This window comes from Diaphorina citri, unplaced genomic scaffold, assembly GCF_000475195.1.
Source record: "Diaphorina citri unplaced genomic scaffold, Diaci psyllid genome assembly version 1.1 scaffold764, whole genome shotgun sequence".
NCBI classification, from domain to species: domain Eukaryota; kingdom Metazoa; phylum Arthropoda; class Insecta; order Hemiptera; family Psyllidae; genus Diaphorina; species Diaphorina citri.
The window spans coordinates 55,176-73,445 of record NW_007378197.1 but is presented as its reverse complement, the minus strand read 5'-3'; the positions used below and the strand labels follow the sequence as shown (position 1 = coordinate 73,445).

The following is an 18,270-nucleotide window of genomic DNA, read 5'->3' as shown; positions in this document are numbered from 1 at the left end:
CCGTGAAGGTTATAGGCTATTTTCCGGTTCGTTTTTGTTAAGGTACGCCGAGCACGGTGGGTAAACGGCAAATTCTTTAGAAAAAAATCACGTTTTTAGTCCGTCCTTCCTTTATTATTACAATAGTAATAAAAAGGTATAAGGGACGGACTATTGTATTCGCTTCGGTGTCTGTCAGTCTGTCGGTCGGTCGGTCTGTCCCCATAGAAGGACTTATCCAAACCTGGTCGACCTACATATATATCAAATTAAAGGTCTTTTTACCAGGAACACGAAAGTGGTGGTGCAAATTTTGTCCAGAGAACCATAAAGCCAAAAATCAAAAAAAAAAAAACTGGTTTTTGGGGGATTTTTTTTCACATTTTCTCACACCAATGAGCTCTGAACATCGGTGGCAACATAGTATGCATTTATCAATTGAATATTCATATCACGTGTCCAATGCATACGCTGTGAACTTCTCTGCGACGATGTTGCTGATAACGTCGATGTTGCTGATGCGGTGGGACGTCTACTGGAAACATCCAAACCACTTCTTTGAGAAGTTCCAGGCCTTGTGGTATTTCTTCTATGATTAGTTCGACGGGTGCCACTTGCTTCACTCGCGATGGGTTGAGGGATGGAAACATGGAAATATTGATTGATTCGTCAGGATCATCATCTTCAGGCAAGAAAATAGATTCGGCCGAATGATTGTGGTGCTCCTGGGAATCGTATGTTTCGTCGTCAGAATCATTTACATATCGATATGTAGGGCGAAAATATCTTGGATCCATACGGGATTCACCATTACGATATCTTCTACCCGTTGACGTCGTTGGTTGTGTCATGTTTTATTCATCAGGATGAGCGAGATACTTGAGAATTTTGACACCTTTAAACGTATACAAAAGGGTAGAAAATGAAAGCGGATGGTATACTAACTACCTCCCAAAATAAATCAAGTGCCCACAAAAAATAAAAATCCATCCCACCCCAAAAAAGATTAGAAATCAATTTTGTACCCCGCCTTTTATTCACTTCATAATTTGTGTGCTCCTCCTTCACGTGGTACTTACCTTTCTTTCCCATCATTGCACTCCTCTTTCCTCGATATCGGTTTCAGAAGAAATGAACGACCAGTCAACACGATTAAGAAATCTTTTTAGCTCGAATGAATCACATTTGGCGTAATCATAGGCATTAATGGTAGAGAATGCCATAGGCATTAACCCCACCCTTGATCAAACTTCATTTTGTATTTATATGTATATACTTTTTTGTAACCATCTGTAAATAAAGTTTGATCCAATTGTGTAATAATCATAAATCACCATATATTGGGATAATTGATCTGTGTGATGAGCGACCTGAATCTCAAAACTAAAAGCATTATGATGATAGTTGTTTTGTCGCAATATGTCAATTTTTCACGGAGCCACAAAACATTTTCTTTTCAGAAACGCGTACATAAAGCTCGTACTTTTCGGACTTTCCATAGGATATGATAGGTAAATGTGTCATTTTTATCACAGAAAGGCCGCCATGCACGAGCTTTCTGTACGCGTTTCTCAGAAGAAAATGTTTTGTGGCTCCGTGAAAAATTGACATATTTGGACAAAATATGTATTGTTTGAAAGCTGAGACTTCAGGGACATTTTTAGCCCGTCCTTCCTTTATTATTACGAGAGTAATAAAAAGGTATAGTGGACGGACTATTGTATTCGCTTCGGTGTCGTCTGTCACAGTCTGTCTGTCCGTCTGTCTACGTATGAATGGGTAATCCTACGTAATACATAATTAACAATTCTCGCAATTTTCAATATTCATAAAAATAAAAAGATTATAAAATTATTATTACGAGAGTAATAAAAAGGTATAGTGGACGGACTATTGTATTCGCTTCGGTGTCGTCTGTCACAGTCTGTCTGTCCGTCTGTCACTCTGTCTACGTAATTCTACGTATGAATGGGTAATCCTACGTAATACATAATTAACAATTCTCGCAATTTTCAATATTCATAAAAATAAAAAGATTATAAAAAAAAAAAAAAATCTCCAAAAATTATTTTCCATATTCGTAGCGTAATTTTCAAGTTACTTATGCGTCTTCAAACTTCAAACACAAGGACGATAATTTCTAGGCCCGGTAACGTGACCGCGTGACGTCATTTATTTGAATTCTTATCGCCAGCCTAATTAGCTATTGGTCAGACATAAGTTGCAACAGCAAGCGTGTTGTCACAACTTGGAAACAAAAAATGTAAACAATAGTGTAACATTTCAGCTTGACCGAATTGGATAATGGACTCGTAGAACGAGATACTGGGTTCACCGCCAGAACATTGGACATATTTCCTATAGGAAGAGTACTTTGACTGGCTTCTTTATTAAGCGCCGTCTCCAAGGTATCTGGCAAGGTTAAGCTTACCCAAAGATATTACTATGGTGTTTTTCACTCAGAAATAACCCAAACTCACCAAACCTTAACAAATGATGTTACTATGCCTATTGTCTCTTTGTACTGTTACGCACTCATACGTCATATTATGCTAAGTTTCTACAAAAAGTTATGAGATCCCCCCAAAAAATACCACTTCGTGGCATAAAAAAGACCCCGCCAAGTCTTTCCTCCCAAAATAAATCAAGTATCGAGTATTTTACCTTGCTGTAACCCTGTAACTAACTTGTCTTTTAGGACGTGTTCCAATTGGTTACCAAAATTGCATACCATTGCCATCTTTTTAATTCTCAAATACCATTGGTTAATAGACTCACCAGGATGTTGTTTTAAACCATAAAACTCAATCCTTTTCCTGTAAATGGAAACACGAGGGGCGAAGTGAAGTCGCAGGATCTCGCACAGCTCAACGTAAGACTTACAGGACGGACTTGCCGGATCGCAAAGTTGGCGCAAAACTTGAACAGTTTTCTCACCAATAGCAGATAGGAGAATAGGGACTTTACGGCTCTCCTCAATTCTGTTTGCCAACATGAACGGGAGGTAACGAATTCTCTCCCGTGGACCTTTTTTTGCCCGAGTTCTCTCCTTTACGAGTTCTCTCCCGCAAGATTTGGAGAGAACTCGTTGTACTCTACCTGAACAAAAATTGGGTCGGGAGAGAACTCGGTGACGTCCAACATGAACATGTCCACCACTTCTTTGTAGACAAGCCAATCATTGTTATGGTCGACAACAAACTGAGATCAAATTTATTTGTGGATTCAAAATCAAATCCCAATGGAGAATGAATCTTCGAATGGTGAAATCGGACTGGGTGAAGTATTAAACCAGTCCGAAAATATTACAATGACCTCACAGGAATCTACCCTAGGCTTTTGGTAACGTTTTTCGTGTTCACCCTGTATAAATTTCTATCCAAGTATTTGTTCAAAATTTTTTAAGGATTATTACACAGGGTCATTATTTTCGGGTCACCCTGCAGTAGCTTGCTGGAGGGTAGGTATTGGACCCGGAGCTAGAGACGAAAACTTTACCCAAGAGGTACAAAAATTTTGACCTTTTAAATTTTAATTTCACACATAGCCTTGTTGCTTAGCGAGTAAATAAATAAACGAAATTTTAATTTTTTGGAAATTTGACGTTCAAAGTAGGTATCAAAATTTGGGGGTGCCTTTGTTGACATCAAAGTTAATTCGGGAACAATATACTTATATACTATAGGTTCATTCATGCTAGATTCGGACTTTGATAGTTACCAAAGAGCTGTATGCCCTCTTAGTTCAATGTTTTCGTAATCTGAACCCTTTTCCGCATTTTTTGTCGTCTGTTTCATTAAAGTACTTTATGAGGTATCTTGTTGCTTCAATAAAATTGTTTGTGCTCACTACCCCGACGTAAATACTGGCTAGGTATTATTCTTTCATGATTTCATCACTTTAACATTTCTATTTATCACTTCAACGTTTCGATTCTCCGATAGGTATCAGCGATATCGGATGAACGGATATCCGGATGCGGATAGGTACCCAATATTATCCGATATCCGAATATCCGGATATTATTCGTATCCGGATAAATGTCACAGAGGTCCCTCAGGTTCTAATACCCCCACACCTGGAATGGAATTAGAAACGTAAATATTAAAACCTAAAAGGGATAAAATTAAAAAAAAAGCTTCGATACCTAATCTTCAGACTTTTATAGATAGATAGAAAATTCAATAGACATCCAAAATCCCACAAAACACAAATGTGAAAAAAGGCCAAGTTCCTATCCAAAAATGTCGGCCAAGTCTCTACATTCCAAATTTTTTCGTGCCTGCTGAAAATACTGAATCTTAATTCCTTCAACCTTCTCTCAATTTCAACTTGGCTATGTCTTTCCAACTGAAAACGTCATGGGAATAGAAGGTCTCCAACTCTTAGCATATGCAGACGACATTGCCATATTGGGAAGAAACGAGAGAGACATTGAGATCTGACTGCGACGACTTGAAGAGGGAATAATGAAACAAAAACGGAATACATGATAGTTGGAAGGAAGGAAGAGCAACAACCGGCCACAGTGAAACTCAACAATAACTTAGAATTCAAAGTCGTCAAATCCTTCAAATATCTCGGAACAAACCTAAACACATATAACTCAATAGAAGAAGTGGAAACCAGAATACTAAATGCAAACAGATGCTACTTTGCATTGAACAAAATCTTCAGAGCAAAGAACATATCCAGGAACTCCAAACTGAGAATCTATAAAACCATAATTCAACCTGTGATACTATATGAATCCGAAGCATGGCCGGTAACAAAGAAAAAATAGAGACATCCCTCCAAACCTTTGAAAATAAAATCCTGAGACGAATCTTGGGACCAATCAAAGAAAGAGTATGGAGAATAAGAAAAAAACAGAGAAATCTGGGAAATGTACAACCAACCTCTAATCATAGACATATTAAGAACAAAGATAATGGGATGGGCAGGACACGTAGCTAGAGCGGAAGAAGATAGCGTCATCAAGAAAGCACTAAACCTCGAATATGATAAGGCCAGAAAGAAAGGAAGACCGAAGAAGAGATGGATCGACGGAGTACGGAGTAAAAAGATGGTACAACCAAAGAAGTAACCCCCACAGAAACCAAGACTGGATGGAAATCGCACAGGATAGGGGGGAGTGGAAAAAGCTGTTTTCTGGAGGTCCTGGGCCCGCGCGGCTTGTCAGAACCCGGCGGTAAGGTAAGGTATGTCGTCTTTCCTACTCAAATAAATAATTAAACTTGAAACCCGAAGGAAAGACTTGTCAAGATGAAATTGAGAGCTGTCTTTTCTACTCAAATAAATAATTAAACTTTAAACCCGAAGGAAAGACATAGCCAAGTTGAAATTGAGAGAAAGTTGAAGGAATTAAGATTCAGTATTTTCAGCAGGCACGAGAAAAGTTGAGCAGAAAATGCCGAAAAAGGATGAAATTGTTTCGTGTTGGAGCTCGTTCACACTACGCCGGAAACGCACTTTTGGTACCATGTTCAAATGTTTGGAGCAAGGTCGGGGTACCCGAAAAAACACAAAATGGCGGATATCTCGGTTATTCTGGGGAAAGGATTTCGAAAGAATGTCCGGGGAACTTTTTCTAGCCCTTGACCTGTACTATTCGCCATTTTCGGCTTGACATAGCTTTGTGATACACCCTGTATAACCCAACACATATTGTAGACAGAAACAATAAGTCCCCTTTCCTAGTCCCAGAATTCAAAATTTCAAGCCGTTCAAAAGATAAAGGGGCAGCTTACAGGCCTTCTGGGACATTCTGTATGTATATATGTAGTGAGGCCTTACCTAAGCCATGTCTATGTGTTAACATAGAAGGTAGTGAGGTCCATGTTACTTCTATTCTATCCTTCATATCGCTGTGTGTATTCAGATATTCAAACGTGTTTACAGTCTTGAGTCCATCCCTACCCCCTACAACATGTATTTTTCCATTTAAAACTTCAGCCCCAAACTGGAGTCTGCGGTTGCGGAGATGTCCAATTTCAGTCCATGTATTGGCTCGGATTTCAAACACCTCAATGCTCATGGCCTCTGAAAATAATATTTGATTTTAATGTACAGGGTGTCCAGAGAATTTATACGACGACGAAGAACAACAAGTAATGGATCAGTTTAGTCTGACGTCATGAGGTACCTACACATTTTGAGGTTAGAGTATATTTTGAGGTTAGAGTATATTGAAGTTTTGTTTAATTTTTTAGCCCGTCCATCCTTTATAGTGAACGGGCTATTGTATTAGCTTCAGTGTGTGTGTGTGTGTGTGTGTGTGTGTCCTTATCTCTATAAGAAGGAAATTGATGTAATCGGCAAAAATTTTCGATGCGATGCCAATGGTCAGTTTTATTTGAGTCTAAATCCACAGTTAAATCAAATCAAATCCAAGTTTATTGTATTGTTATACACGTTATATACCTACAATTTATATAAAATACTACATACTACACAAAAAATAATAAGCGATTAAGCGAGGATGACAAATAGGTATGATGACTAGAGAATATTTGTTTACATTAAAAATTCGAGACATTAAAGATTCGAGAGTATTTTTAAACGTATTGATAGGACTAGATATATCTATTTCATTACGGTATTTATCATGAGTAAGTATAGCATCTTATAGAGAGGGGACATGCCAACATATTGATGTGGGGGTATGGAAAAGAGATCTAGAGAATTGAAACATCGAGTACGGTTGGAGGGTACTCTGAAATGTATTAAGTTCACAATCCTGTTATTAAGAACTATATGCAGAGTGAGAAGAGAAATCACTTCATGCTGACTCTCAACAGATAGCAGACACACTGACACAGTTGCTCACGAAGATCAGTATACGAGATCGGTTCAGGATAGAAACCATTTAGTTTGAAAAACAAACGTCTACAGAAAGATGCCTGAACCGATTCAAGTAACTGTTTCCTCTTTTGAAAATCCGGCATCCAGACAAGAGAGGCGTAGTTAGGTTTGGACAGTAAGGACTTAAACAAGAGAAGGTAAGGATCAGGGTCACTTATAGGCCGAAGAGTTCTCATAACAAAGGCCAAGGCCATAACAAAGGCTCGAGTTGACAATGTTATCAATGTGAGTCTTAAACGCTAAAGTATTAACGAATGTGACACCCAAGTCCTTTTTAACTTCAACAATGGCAAGAGTAACGTTATCAATAGTGTAAGAACTGGGAATCACACTACGTATTCTACAGTAACGCACCAACTCACATTTTTGAGGACAAAATGCCAACTTGTTCAGAGATAGCCATTGTTGAACTCTTTTAGATCGTCTTGGATTAGTGCAGAATCAGATACATGTTACCTATAAAATTAACTATCCCAAATTGTTCGGGACGCAATTCTCTACAAAAATGACTGTATGCACTTTATCATAGGAACCACCGTTACCCCCCGGAAAATGCTGTTCACTTTTCATTTTCCTATGCGTCTAGCATAGTAAAAATAGAGAGGCAACTTTTTAGAAACATCGATTTTTTTAATAATCGATTAATCGACGACCCAAAAAAATCGATTTAGGGTAAAAAAATCGATTTTTTTTTCTTTATATGAAGGATTCTAGGATTATGACCTATCCTAACCATACTGACCGTTTCTATAGGTATAGGGCTTCTATTGTTCTAAACCTTCCCCTAAACTGGGGTCAAATCACTAGATTTGCCAAGAATTCATTAAATTTAGAGAAAAATCACTAACTGTGGAGACACTGCAAGTGAATAACTTGCAAATTACGTAACGCGATTACGCGAAATCTGATTTGTTTAATTTTACCCAACTCAACCCTATAAGCCAATCAGAAAGCGGACTTCAGAACTAGAGACGCTAGACGCTACGCAAGACTTTAAGAGACTAGCTCAGAGTAAGAATAACATAGAGGGAGGGTTTGGGTCTTTTTACATATCAAGGTCGAAGGACAGTTCACGAACAGCTGACTAACCAAATTTGTTTTGGCATAAAATCCTCTACCGACCATGAATTATTACAAAATGTACTAAATAATATTTACCCCCACAAAAACATAAATGTGAAAAAAAAAGCCAAGTTCCTATCCAAAAATGTCGGCCTATAAAAGTGGTGAGATCAGAAAATAAGGCCAAGTCTGCATTCCCAGTTTTTCGAGTCTGCTGAAAATGCTGGATCTCAATTCCTTCAACCTTCTCTCAATTTCAACTTGGCAATGTTTTCCTCTTATTTTCATGTTAATAATAGGTAAGTATTTATTGATTTGAGAAGGAAAACATTGCCAAGTTGAAATTGAGAGAAGGTTGAAGGAATTGAGATCCAGCATTTTTAGCAGACACGAAAAACTGGGAATGCAGACTTGGACTTATTTTCTGATCTCACCACTTTTATAGGCCGACATTTTTGGATAGGAACTTGGCTTTTTTTCTTTCACATTTATGTTTTTGTGGGGGATCTCACTCCTTTTTTCCAAGTGTGTATTTACACATGATTAGTAGATACAAATCTCCTTATTACCTAGCTTTTGCGAGCTTTTGAAAAATTTCCGTGAGTTGTTGTTGTCATCGACGTCTTTGGCGTAGGGTTGGGACATCGACATCGATGTTTTGAAAACATCGATACATCGGAACAAAAACATCGAACATCATCGATGTTTTATTTTTCGATGTTCGATGTCTGTGGTTTCTCATGAAGTGGATTTTTTTTTCTCAGTTTCCAAAAAAAATCCCTCGAACTTAAAATTTCCCATACGGAATTTACGCAGAAAGGACCATATAATACCGAAAAACATCGAAATCCCGATAATATCGAACATCGATGTTTTTGATTACGATACATCGGATACTCGATATATCGAAGTTTAAAAACATCGATGTATCGAACATCGATGTTTTCGTCTCGATGTCCCAACCCTACTTTGGCGCAAACATACCTACTTTGTTAAACAATGTAGTACCAATTATACTTTCTTTCAAAATGCAAGGAGTTCTCGCATTCTGATTGGTTCTTTCATTTTGGGTCGATGACTCCTTGCTGCCATATTCAAATGGATAAGGTATAGTGTAGAGTGTAGACCCATATTAAAAAAAAAGAGAAAAAAAAAAATACCTGCGGCACGGCGCAGTTAATTTGTAAAGAATAGGTACCTACTCGGTAGCTCAAGCCCATACATCAAAGAAAATAGTAATGACATTGAGTGACTTAAACCCTAATTTTGGAGAAAAAATTCTCCCGCGGCGCAATTTATTTCTGGGGGCTCAAAAACCTATGTCGGAGGGAAAAAAGGAGTTCGACTTTAAATAGGCTTGGAGTAAAAAAATCACCAGCGGCGCAGTTAACGTTTGATTCATTTTTGTCAAACCGGGAGGGGTGTCGCGAACGCGAGTTTTGCTTCCATCTAGGATTCTAGGAACTGCTATGCCAACGGCTATGCCAAGAAACGGAATCTCTTAATCTAAAACGCCATCAATTCGCGACTCAGTCGAAAGCGATTTCCTTGAACCTCCGACTAACAGTTTCCTCTAGCTCTACCAACAGATAGGGTGTTAGGATTTTTTTCTCTCGGATTTGGAAAAATATCGATCTGCTCCAAAAGCTAGTACGTTCGTAAAATTTTATTCCTGAAATATAAAAAAAAGTTCCCTCTCGTTTCTGATTTGACATTAAATCTTCGTTCTTTCAAGTTTAGCTTAGCTAGCACCTCCAATGTACTTCGGACAGGGGGGGTAAGTATCCCTTCCCCCCTAGATCAGATGATGGATGCTACGCCCATGGTAGTGAGAATACAAATAATGCAGTATTTGAAATAAAAGATAAAGAATATAAAGAACTATTGAAAAAAGAGGACAAAAAAAACTATAAAGCAAAGAAAAATTTCGCAGGCATAATGAGCAAGTAAAGGTGATATGGTCCGAATTTCATTACAAATTAAAGGAGGTATGAAAGGGGTAAAAATGTGTCGAAATGTAATATACAGAGGCCGAAACTTGGCCTGGGGCGCTAGATAAACGCAAGTTCTTTGTGTCACGATTTTCGGTGCTCACTGCAGCATTGTAGGAAATGCTGTATTCGCCTTGAGACAGTTGATGGAGGTTCATCGTCAGAAAGATAAAGATTTATTCTTCGTCTTCATTTACTTGGAAAAAGCGTACGACCGTGTGCGAGAGACGAGATCTGGAGGTATATGAGAGCAAAGGGAACACCAGAGAAATACGTGAGAATTCAGAATAGTGAAGGATAAAGGGAAGATGAACTTGAGGGTAAAAGGAAAAGTGTACATATCAGTGGTGAGACCCGCAATGATGTATGGGGCAGAAACGTGGGCGATGAAGAAGGTACCTACATTAGAAGGTACCTACAAGGAAAGTACACGTTAATAATAGAAAGTAAAAAAATATAAACGAAACTTCAATTTGCCCTAACATCTAAAAGTCTAAACTGGCCATTACCTTTTCCCAACGAGTTCATCACATTGTCCTGATAATATAGCGGCTAGTCCACTTGCTCCTGCTCCTTCTACCACACACTTCTCCATTTCTATCAACCTTAAGATTGCCATAGCGATCCATTCTTCTTTTACAACAATCTGCAATTCAATTCAATGGATAGGTACACCAAATTTATTCATTATATCTGTTACCGGCATTCTACATAAGCCGACATTCTATACTTGGAATTCATGGGCGTACGAAGGGGGGGGGCAGCTGCCCCCCCCTAGAAAATTTCAAAAAGTATGCAACCTAGAAGGGGCTACACAAAAAGTTTAAAAAAATGGCCTGCGGCGCTGAAAATTTTACTGAGGAAATATTGATTTCGAACCGGGTAGCTTAGGGTCATTTTTGTTTGAAAAAAAAAACGTCTGCGGCGCATTTTACGCTGTTAAAGGGACCTACCCCCCCACCCCCCATTTTGACAAAAAATAACAAAGCGTAAACTGCGCCGCAGGCGATTTTTTTTCAACCAATAATGACCCTAAACCGCTAGGCGGTTCAATAACATTCTTCAATCTTTTTCTTTCTGACCTTGGTTTTTGAATCCCAAATCTACACCAAAAAGAAATTGCGCCGCAGGCTTTTTTTTACTTTCTAATTTCAAAAGTTTATCTTTAGAGGAATCCGATCTATGAAGGTGAGAAAAACCTGCCGAATCGGTTCGTGTAAAGATACACAGGCGTGCTTACTGGAACTTGGCCTGGCGCACTGCCGTGCGCTCAGATATTGCAATCGGTCCAAATTTTCAAAATCGGGATATGGTTGGAAATATCCCTTTTGGGATCCCCTGATGTCAAAAAAGTGGTTTTTAGCTCATGGTCTGTACGTACGTATGTACTACAGGTTTAAATGGGAAAAAGTAAAAAGTTGTATACAAAATATCTCAAGAACGGTTTGTCCCATGGTCTGTACGTACGTATGTACTACAGGTTTAAATGGGAAAAAGTAAAAAGTTGTATACAAAATATCTCAAGAACGGTTTGTCGTAGTGATGAAATTTGGTATGATATCCCGGTATTGAGAAGTTGCGGGTTCGATGCGGGTGCGAACAGGCCCATAAGACTATGTAGCCCTCAACATGAAAATGGGCGTATACTACAAGTTGCAGTCTAGATGTGAAATCCGCCTAAGTCGTAGAAACTTGAAATTTTGAACACAGGTTCATATTTTTATGGCGGTGGTTATAGGCTAGGCTAAAATTTCCTAAAGCCAGCCGTTCGCGAGTTATTCAAGAAATTCGAAATTTTTGCCCGACTTTGGGTCACATTTTGGCCTGGAAGTTGAAATTTGTCGCGATGACCTATATTTTTTATTTTTTCATCAAACTTACAATCATAAATATTTCCTATCATAAAACATTCGGTTCACCGTTTAAATGGGAAAAAGTAAAAAGTTCACTCGGGACGGGAGTCAACGGATTGAGTTCCACTGACTTTTTTTAACGAGTTATTATCGTACATATACCTATATAACGAGTTATTATCTCTGAAAATTATCGGGACTCATAATTTTTGGAATTTAGTCCTCTTAGTGCTTCCACTTACGGATTGAGTCCAAGTGAGCGCTACTGCTCTATTCTCAATACGAAATTTTTGTAGTGAAATTTAATTTGTTTATTTATTTATTTACCTAATTTGTGTGTGTACCTAATTAATAATTTGTGTGTAGAGCTGAAGAATTCATGTTGATGCTACATATATTATATTTGTGTTCATGTTATTATTACCTACTATCATCATTATTGCTGCATAATCATTTTATGAAGGTATTGAAGGTACATAAACATATGAATACCTTCTTCTCACATTCATTCAGGACTTTCCTGACGATGGACGTGGTAGATAAAATGACTGACATCTGTGCTTTCTTGATGATAGCTGAAGGATTTTTGATGTTCAATTTCTTTATATAGATTTTGGTGTACTTGTGTACGAGTCCATTGGTAGTAATGATGATTGGAAGAACAGTGACTTCATCAAGCTGGTGCTGGTGCATCAAGCTGGTGCATATTATTATTATTGATTATTTTCAAAAGTTCTATACAATGAGATCCGGGAACAAAAAATGTTCCAAAGGATAGGTTGGTTGGAAATTTTTAACAGCCGTAATTGACATTCGACTTGGAGTCAGCCGTCTTGAGGGTCATGTTTTATTATTATTATTAAAAATAGAAAGTAAAAAAACATAATTTTACACAAATGACCTGTTAGGAATGTTAGGATAGTCGTTATCTAGTACCTAAACAAGGAGAAAAATACATACAACTTCATCCAATGGTGGTATAGCTCCATCCATCCTAAGCTCATAGATAAGCTTTGAGTTTTAAAACAAAATTCTTCTACATACTAAAAAGCAACTTTGAAACATGCCTCATTTACTTGGAGTTGCTAGAAAAAAAAAGTAAAAAAAAAAACATAAAATAATGAAAGTTAAGGAGAGAGAGAGAGAGAGAGAGTTCCTCTTGGTTAAATAGATAAACAATCTAGCCGCAAAAACAAACAAATAAAATGAAATTAACCTACAAAAACTTTTATCGCGAATTTATATTTTTTTCAAAGTTCACTGTTTTTCTCCTCCTTTTTCCAAGTTAATATTTTTTAGGTACAAATAAGAGAAAGGAGTAAGTTTTAGAAAAAAGTCAAAGTGGGAGTTGTCAGTGTCGTAGATAGAAAGGGGTAGGTTGTCAGACGTTTTGGATTGTCAGATTTCTGTATCTATTCTCCTTTTGATTTTGCCAGTCTTTGATTATTTATTATTTGCTTAGTATAGGTAATTATTATATGGCAATTGTAATTTGGATATGCCCGTTCATTCGGAATGGTCAACAAGGGAGTGGGTACGTCCAGCCTACACATTGGAAATGGAACATCACAAAACCTGTCAAGTAGAGTAGAAGAAACACTGCCGTTCATACACACAACAAGGGAGGGGGTACGTCCAACCACACCACACTGAATGGAATGGTCAAGAGAAACACACTATACCAACCAAGGGAGGGGTTCAACCAGAATGCATCAACTCAGTAGTGGAACAATCATACGCTAGAAGAAAACCTCAACGGGGGATCCAGCCTACACACTGGAAATGGAACATCACAAAACCAACCTGTCAAGTAGAAAGAAACACTTTCACACAACAAGGGAGGGGGTACGTCCAACCCACACACTGGAAATGGAACATCACAAAACCTGTCAAGTAGAAGAAACACTTCACAAGAAGGGAGGGGGTACGTCCAACCCACACACTGGAAATGGAACATTACAAAACCTGTCAAGTAGATGAAACACTACATCCGCTGTCGACCAACCAAAATACGCCTGTCCAGCGTGTGACTACGTAGTTCCGGACGCAACAGCCACAAGAGACACAAACATCCTGATCTACAAGACAAAACTATGTAAGTAGGTATAACTATGTACATTTAAATTAAGTAGGTATATAAATAGAACTATCTATTGACACATCACACATTTTTGTATAGCAAGATTGGAATAGGAAGACCATGTTGTATACGGGGTACGGGTGTGAGTGTATAATAATTAATTAAGTTCAAGACACAAGAAAGCAAACTCCATGGCATCGGCATTGACGCTAATTAGAAATTTCATGATGAGAAAGAGAAACTTTCTATACAGGGTCCAACAGTAGAACTTATACCGGCCTTCTCCAACTATACCTGGTACCTGGTAACCGGAGTAAATTGATCTCTAAGGGGTGAAGTGACCCCAAAGTTTACGGATCTACATGACTGTATGTATTTAGAAATGGTAACGAACAATTGAGTTAAATAAGTGGTGTCATGTCAAATCTATGTGTGCTTATTCCTCTGGCAGTATTAAAGATCTGGCGCCTGTTTAATTAACACTACGCTGAAAAAATGGGTTCCAATAGAAATAGATGATCGATTGGAACAAAGGAACAAAGTCTATACAAAAGTAGCTTCATTTGAAAACAAAGTTTAGAAACCGTAGCATAAATAGTTGCCACCTTACAGTCAAGGGTTGGATATGCGTTGGACGAAAGGAACAGTTGATTTAATTTATTTTTTTATTATTTCTTTTTCAGTGTATACCTAAGCGGCCAAACTTCCTTGACTTGGCGGGGTGGAGCGCTACCGCTCTCCTTAATACCCGAAAAGTTGATATTTTGTGAAAGTTATTTTTGCAGCCTATGTATCTAACGCAATAACCCCACCAAAAATGATCATATGTAAAAGTTCTTTTTGTAGGCTACCTACCGCTATAACCCCCAAAACGTTGGACATTACAAAAATATGTATATCGATCAATATATAACTAAGAGTATTGAATAGGCTAGAGATGTTCAGTTTCGTCCACCCTGTATAACTCAATACATTTTCAGTTTTCAGTCTTTATTTTTAGACATCAGTGACCTGTCAGCAGTTTGAACGCTAGCAGTAGATAGTAAAGGTCCGTACACACAGAATTCCGGACGGAACGGCACAGAACGATATTAAAAATAATATCAAAAAAGCCTCCTTCTTCTTCTAAAAATATTTTAAATTTGGAAAAAAAATAAATAAATAAAAGAAAACAATCAAAACTTCAAAACATTGAAAACAAAAATATGCCGGACTGCACAACGTCAAGAAATTGGTTGACGACGGTATTTTATTTTATTTATTATTATTATTTTTTCTTACCGTCCGAATCGTCCGGCACCGTTTTTGATATATGTATGAACACTCCTATATAAAATGTACGCCAGCGATATATTCATCAAACTTACAATCATAAATATTTCCTATCATAAAACATTCGGTTCACCGTTTAAATGGGAAAAAGTAAAAAGTTCACTCGGGACGGGAGTCAACGGATTGAGTTCCACTGACTTTTTTTAACGAGTTATTATCGTACATATACCTATATAACGAGTTATTATCTCTGAAAATTATCGGGACTCATAATTTTTGGAATTTAGTCCTCTTAGTGCTTCCACTTACGGATTGAGTCCAAGTGAGCGCTACTGCTCTATTCTCAATACGAAATTTTTGTAGTGAAATTTAATTTGTTTATTTATTTATTTACCTAATTTGTGTGTGTACCTAATTAATAATTTGTGTGTAGAGCTGAAGAATTCATGTTGATGTTGATGCTACATATATTATATTTGTGTTCATGTTATTATTACCTACTATCATCATTATTGCTGCATAATCATTTTATGAAGGTATTGAAGGTACAGTACCTAATTAATAATTTGTGTGTAGAGCTGAAGAATTCATGTTGATGCTACATATATTATATTTGTGTTCATGTTATTATTACCTACCTACTATCATCATTATTGCTGCATAATCATTTTATGAAGGTATTGAAGGTACATAAACATATGAATACCTTCTTCTCACATTCATTCAGGACTTTCCTGACGATGGACGTGGTAGATAAAATGACTGACATATTCTGTGCTTTCTTGATGATAGCTGAAGGATTTTTGATGTTCAATTTCTTTATATAGATTTTGGTGTACTTGTGTACGAGTCCATTGGTAGTGATGATGATTGGAAGAACAGTGACTTCATCAAGCTGGTGCTGGTGCATCAAGCTGGTGCATATTATTATTATTGATATAGATTTTGGTGTACTTGTGTACGAGTCCATTGGTAGTGATGATGATTGGAAGAACAGTGACTTCATCAAGCTGGTGCTGGTGCATATTATTATTATTGTTTATTTTCAAAAGTTCTATACAATGAGATCCGGGAACAAAAAATGTTCCAAAGGATAGGTTGGTTGGAAATTTTTAACAGCCGTAATTGACATTCGACTTGGAGTCAGCCGTCTTGAGGGTCATGTTTTATTATTATTATTAAAAATAGAAAGTAAAAAAACATAATTTTACACAAATGACCTGTTAGGAATGTTAGGATAGTCGTTATCTAGTACCTAAACAAGGAGAAAAATACATACAACTTCATCCAATGGTGGTATAGCTCCATCCATCCTAAGCTCATAGATAAGCTTTGAGTTTTAAAACAAAATTCTTCTACATACTAAAAAGCAACTTTGAAACATGCCTCATTTACTTGGAGTTGCTAGAAAAAAAAAGTAAAAAAAAAAACATAAAATAATGAAAGTTAAGGAGAGAGAGAGAGAGAGAGAGTTCCTCTTGGTTAAATAGATAAACAATCTAGCCGCAAAAACAAACAAATAAAATGAAATTAACCTACAAAAACTTTTATCGCGAATTTATATTTTTTCAAAGTTCACTGTTTTTCTCCTCCTTTTTCCAAGTTAATATTTTTTAGGTACAAATAAGAGAAAGGAGTAAGTTTTAGAAAAAAGTCAAAGTGGGAGTTGTCAGTGTCGTAGATAGAAAGGGGTAGGTTGTCAGACGTTTTGGATTGTCAGATTTCTGTATCTATTCTCCTTTTGATTTTGCCAGTCTTTGATTATTTATTATTTGCTTAGTATAGGTAATTATTATATAGCAATTGTAATTTGGACATGCCCGTTCATTCGGAATGGTCAACAAGGGAGTGGGTTATATTATCTATTCTCCTTTTGATTTTGCCAGTCTTTGATTATTTATTATTTGCTTAGTATAGGTAATTATTATATGGCAATTGTAATTTGGACATGCCCGTTCATTCGGAATGGTCAACAAGGGAGTGGGTTACCCGATTTTGAAAATTTGGACCGATTGCAATACTTTCATTACTAGTATAGCTCCGCTATACTGTAGTAATAGAAATAGAAAGTAAAAATCGTTACGTTCCGTCCCGTACCGAAGCTGTGTGTACGGACCTTAACATAAACAAAGGCTATTGTTGTGGCCTGTGGCCTACCCGATGATGTTCCGTTTTACAAGTTTGTCTGTCGACCGAGACAGACTTTGGAAATAATTATTACAAGTTGAAAACAAAATTAACTAATTAGTCACTATTTAGCTATCTACCCTTCACTAGTCATTCATTAACAACTACCCTTCATCCATCACTCGTGAACTATTATCTATTGTCTTGTTTATTTACGTTTCAATGCTATTATAATGACTAGGAATAAAGTTGATGACTATTTATTATTCTATTAAAATTTATAATGTGCCATTGTACATACATAGAATAATCAGACATGATGTCAATGGAGCAGTTGCAAATGGGTAAAAATTATAAATAAATTGTCGATTCCTATGTAAAAATTTGGAAAAATCCAAATCCGAGGTCAAAACTTCAAAAGAATAACTGTAAAAGGTCGAAAATTCAATTTTTATTTTCCGTTCTAATGAAAGTTCAAAGATGTGTGACGTTTTTTTCGTCCGCTAGGTAGCGCCAGTATGCCAGTATGCAAGCACGCTTGCAGAGGAGCAGAAAGAACTGCGCAAGAAACGTATGCGCACAAACACATTAATGCGTTGCCTGCGAGGGAGCTTTGCTCGGGACATTTGATGTGACGTTATCGCCTACGCCCCTACGGGAGTGTAAGCCGTGACGTCAAAGTTCACAGGTCGAAAATTCAATTTTTATTTTCCGTTCTAATGAAAGTTCAAAGATGTGTGACGTTTTTTTCGTCCGCTAGGTAGCGCCAGTATGCCAGTATGCAAGCACGCTTGCAGAGGAGCAGAAAGAACTGCGCAAAAACGTATGCGCACAAACACATTAATGCGTTGCCTGCGAGGGAGCTTTGCTCGGGACATTTGATGTGACGTTATCGCCTACGCCCCTACGGGAGTGTAAGCCGTGACGTCAAAGTTCACAATTTACCGGTATTTTTAAAATCGATTTATCTCGGGATCTAGAAGTCGTAGGAGAAAAAGAAAAATTCCGTTGGTCCTCATATTTCCTGGTCTATGACTTTGAA

The 18,270-nt window shown here is 37.4% G+C and overlaps 1 protein-coding gene across 1 annotated transcript in view; it reads right to left on the bottom strand.

The window, feature by feature from the left end:
* The window catches only part of LOC103511890 (L-threonine ammonia-lyase), a 55,909-nt gene that overhangs the window by 8,337 nt on the left and 29,302 nt on the right, over window positions 1-18,270 (bottom strand). Inside the window, exon 3 of the mRNA XM_026825515.1 lies at window positions 10,406-10,542. Coding sequence (XP_026681316.1) covers window positions 10,406-10,542 — 137 coding nt within the window. The remainder of the gene's footprint in view (window positions 1-10,405; window positions 10,543-18,270) is intronic.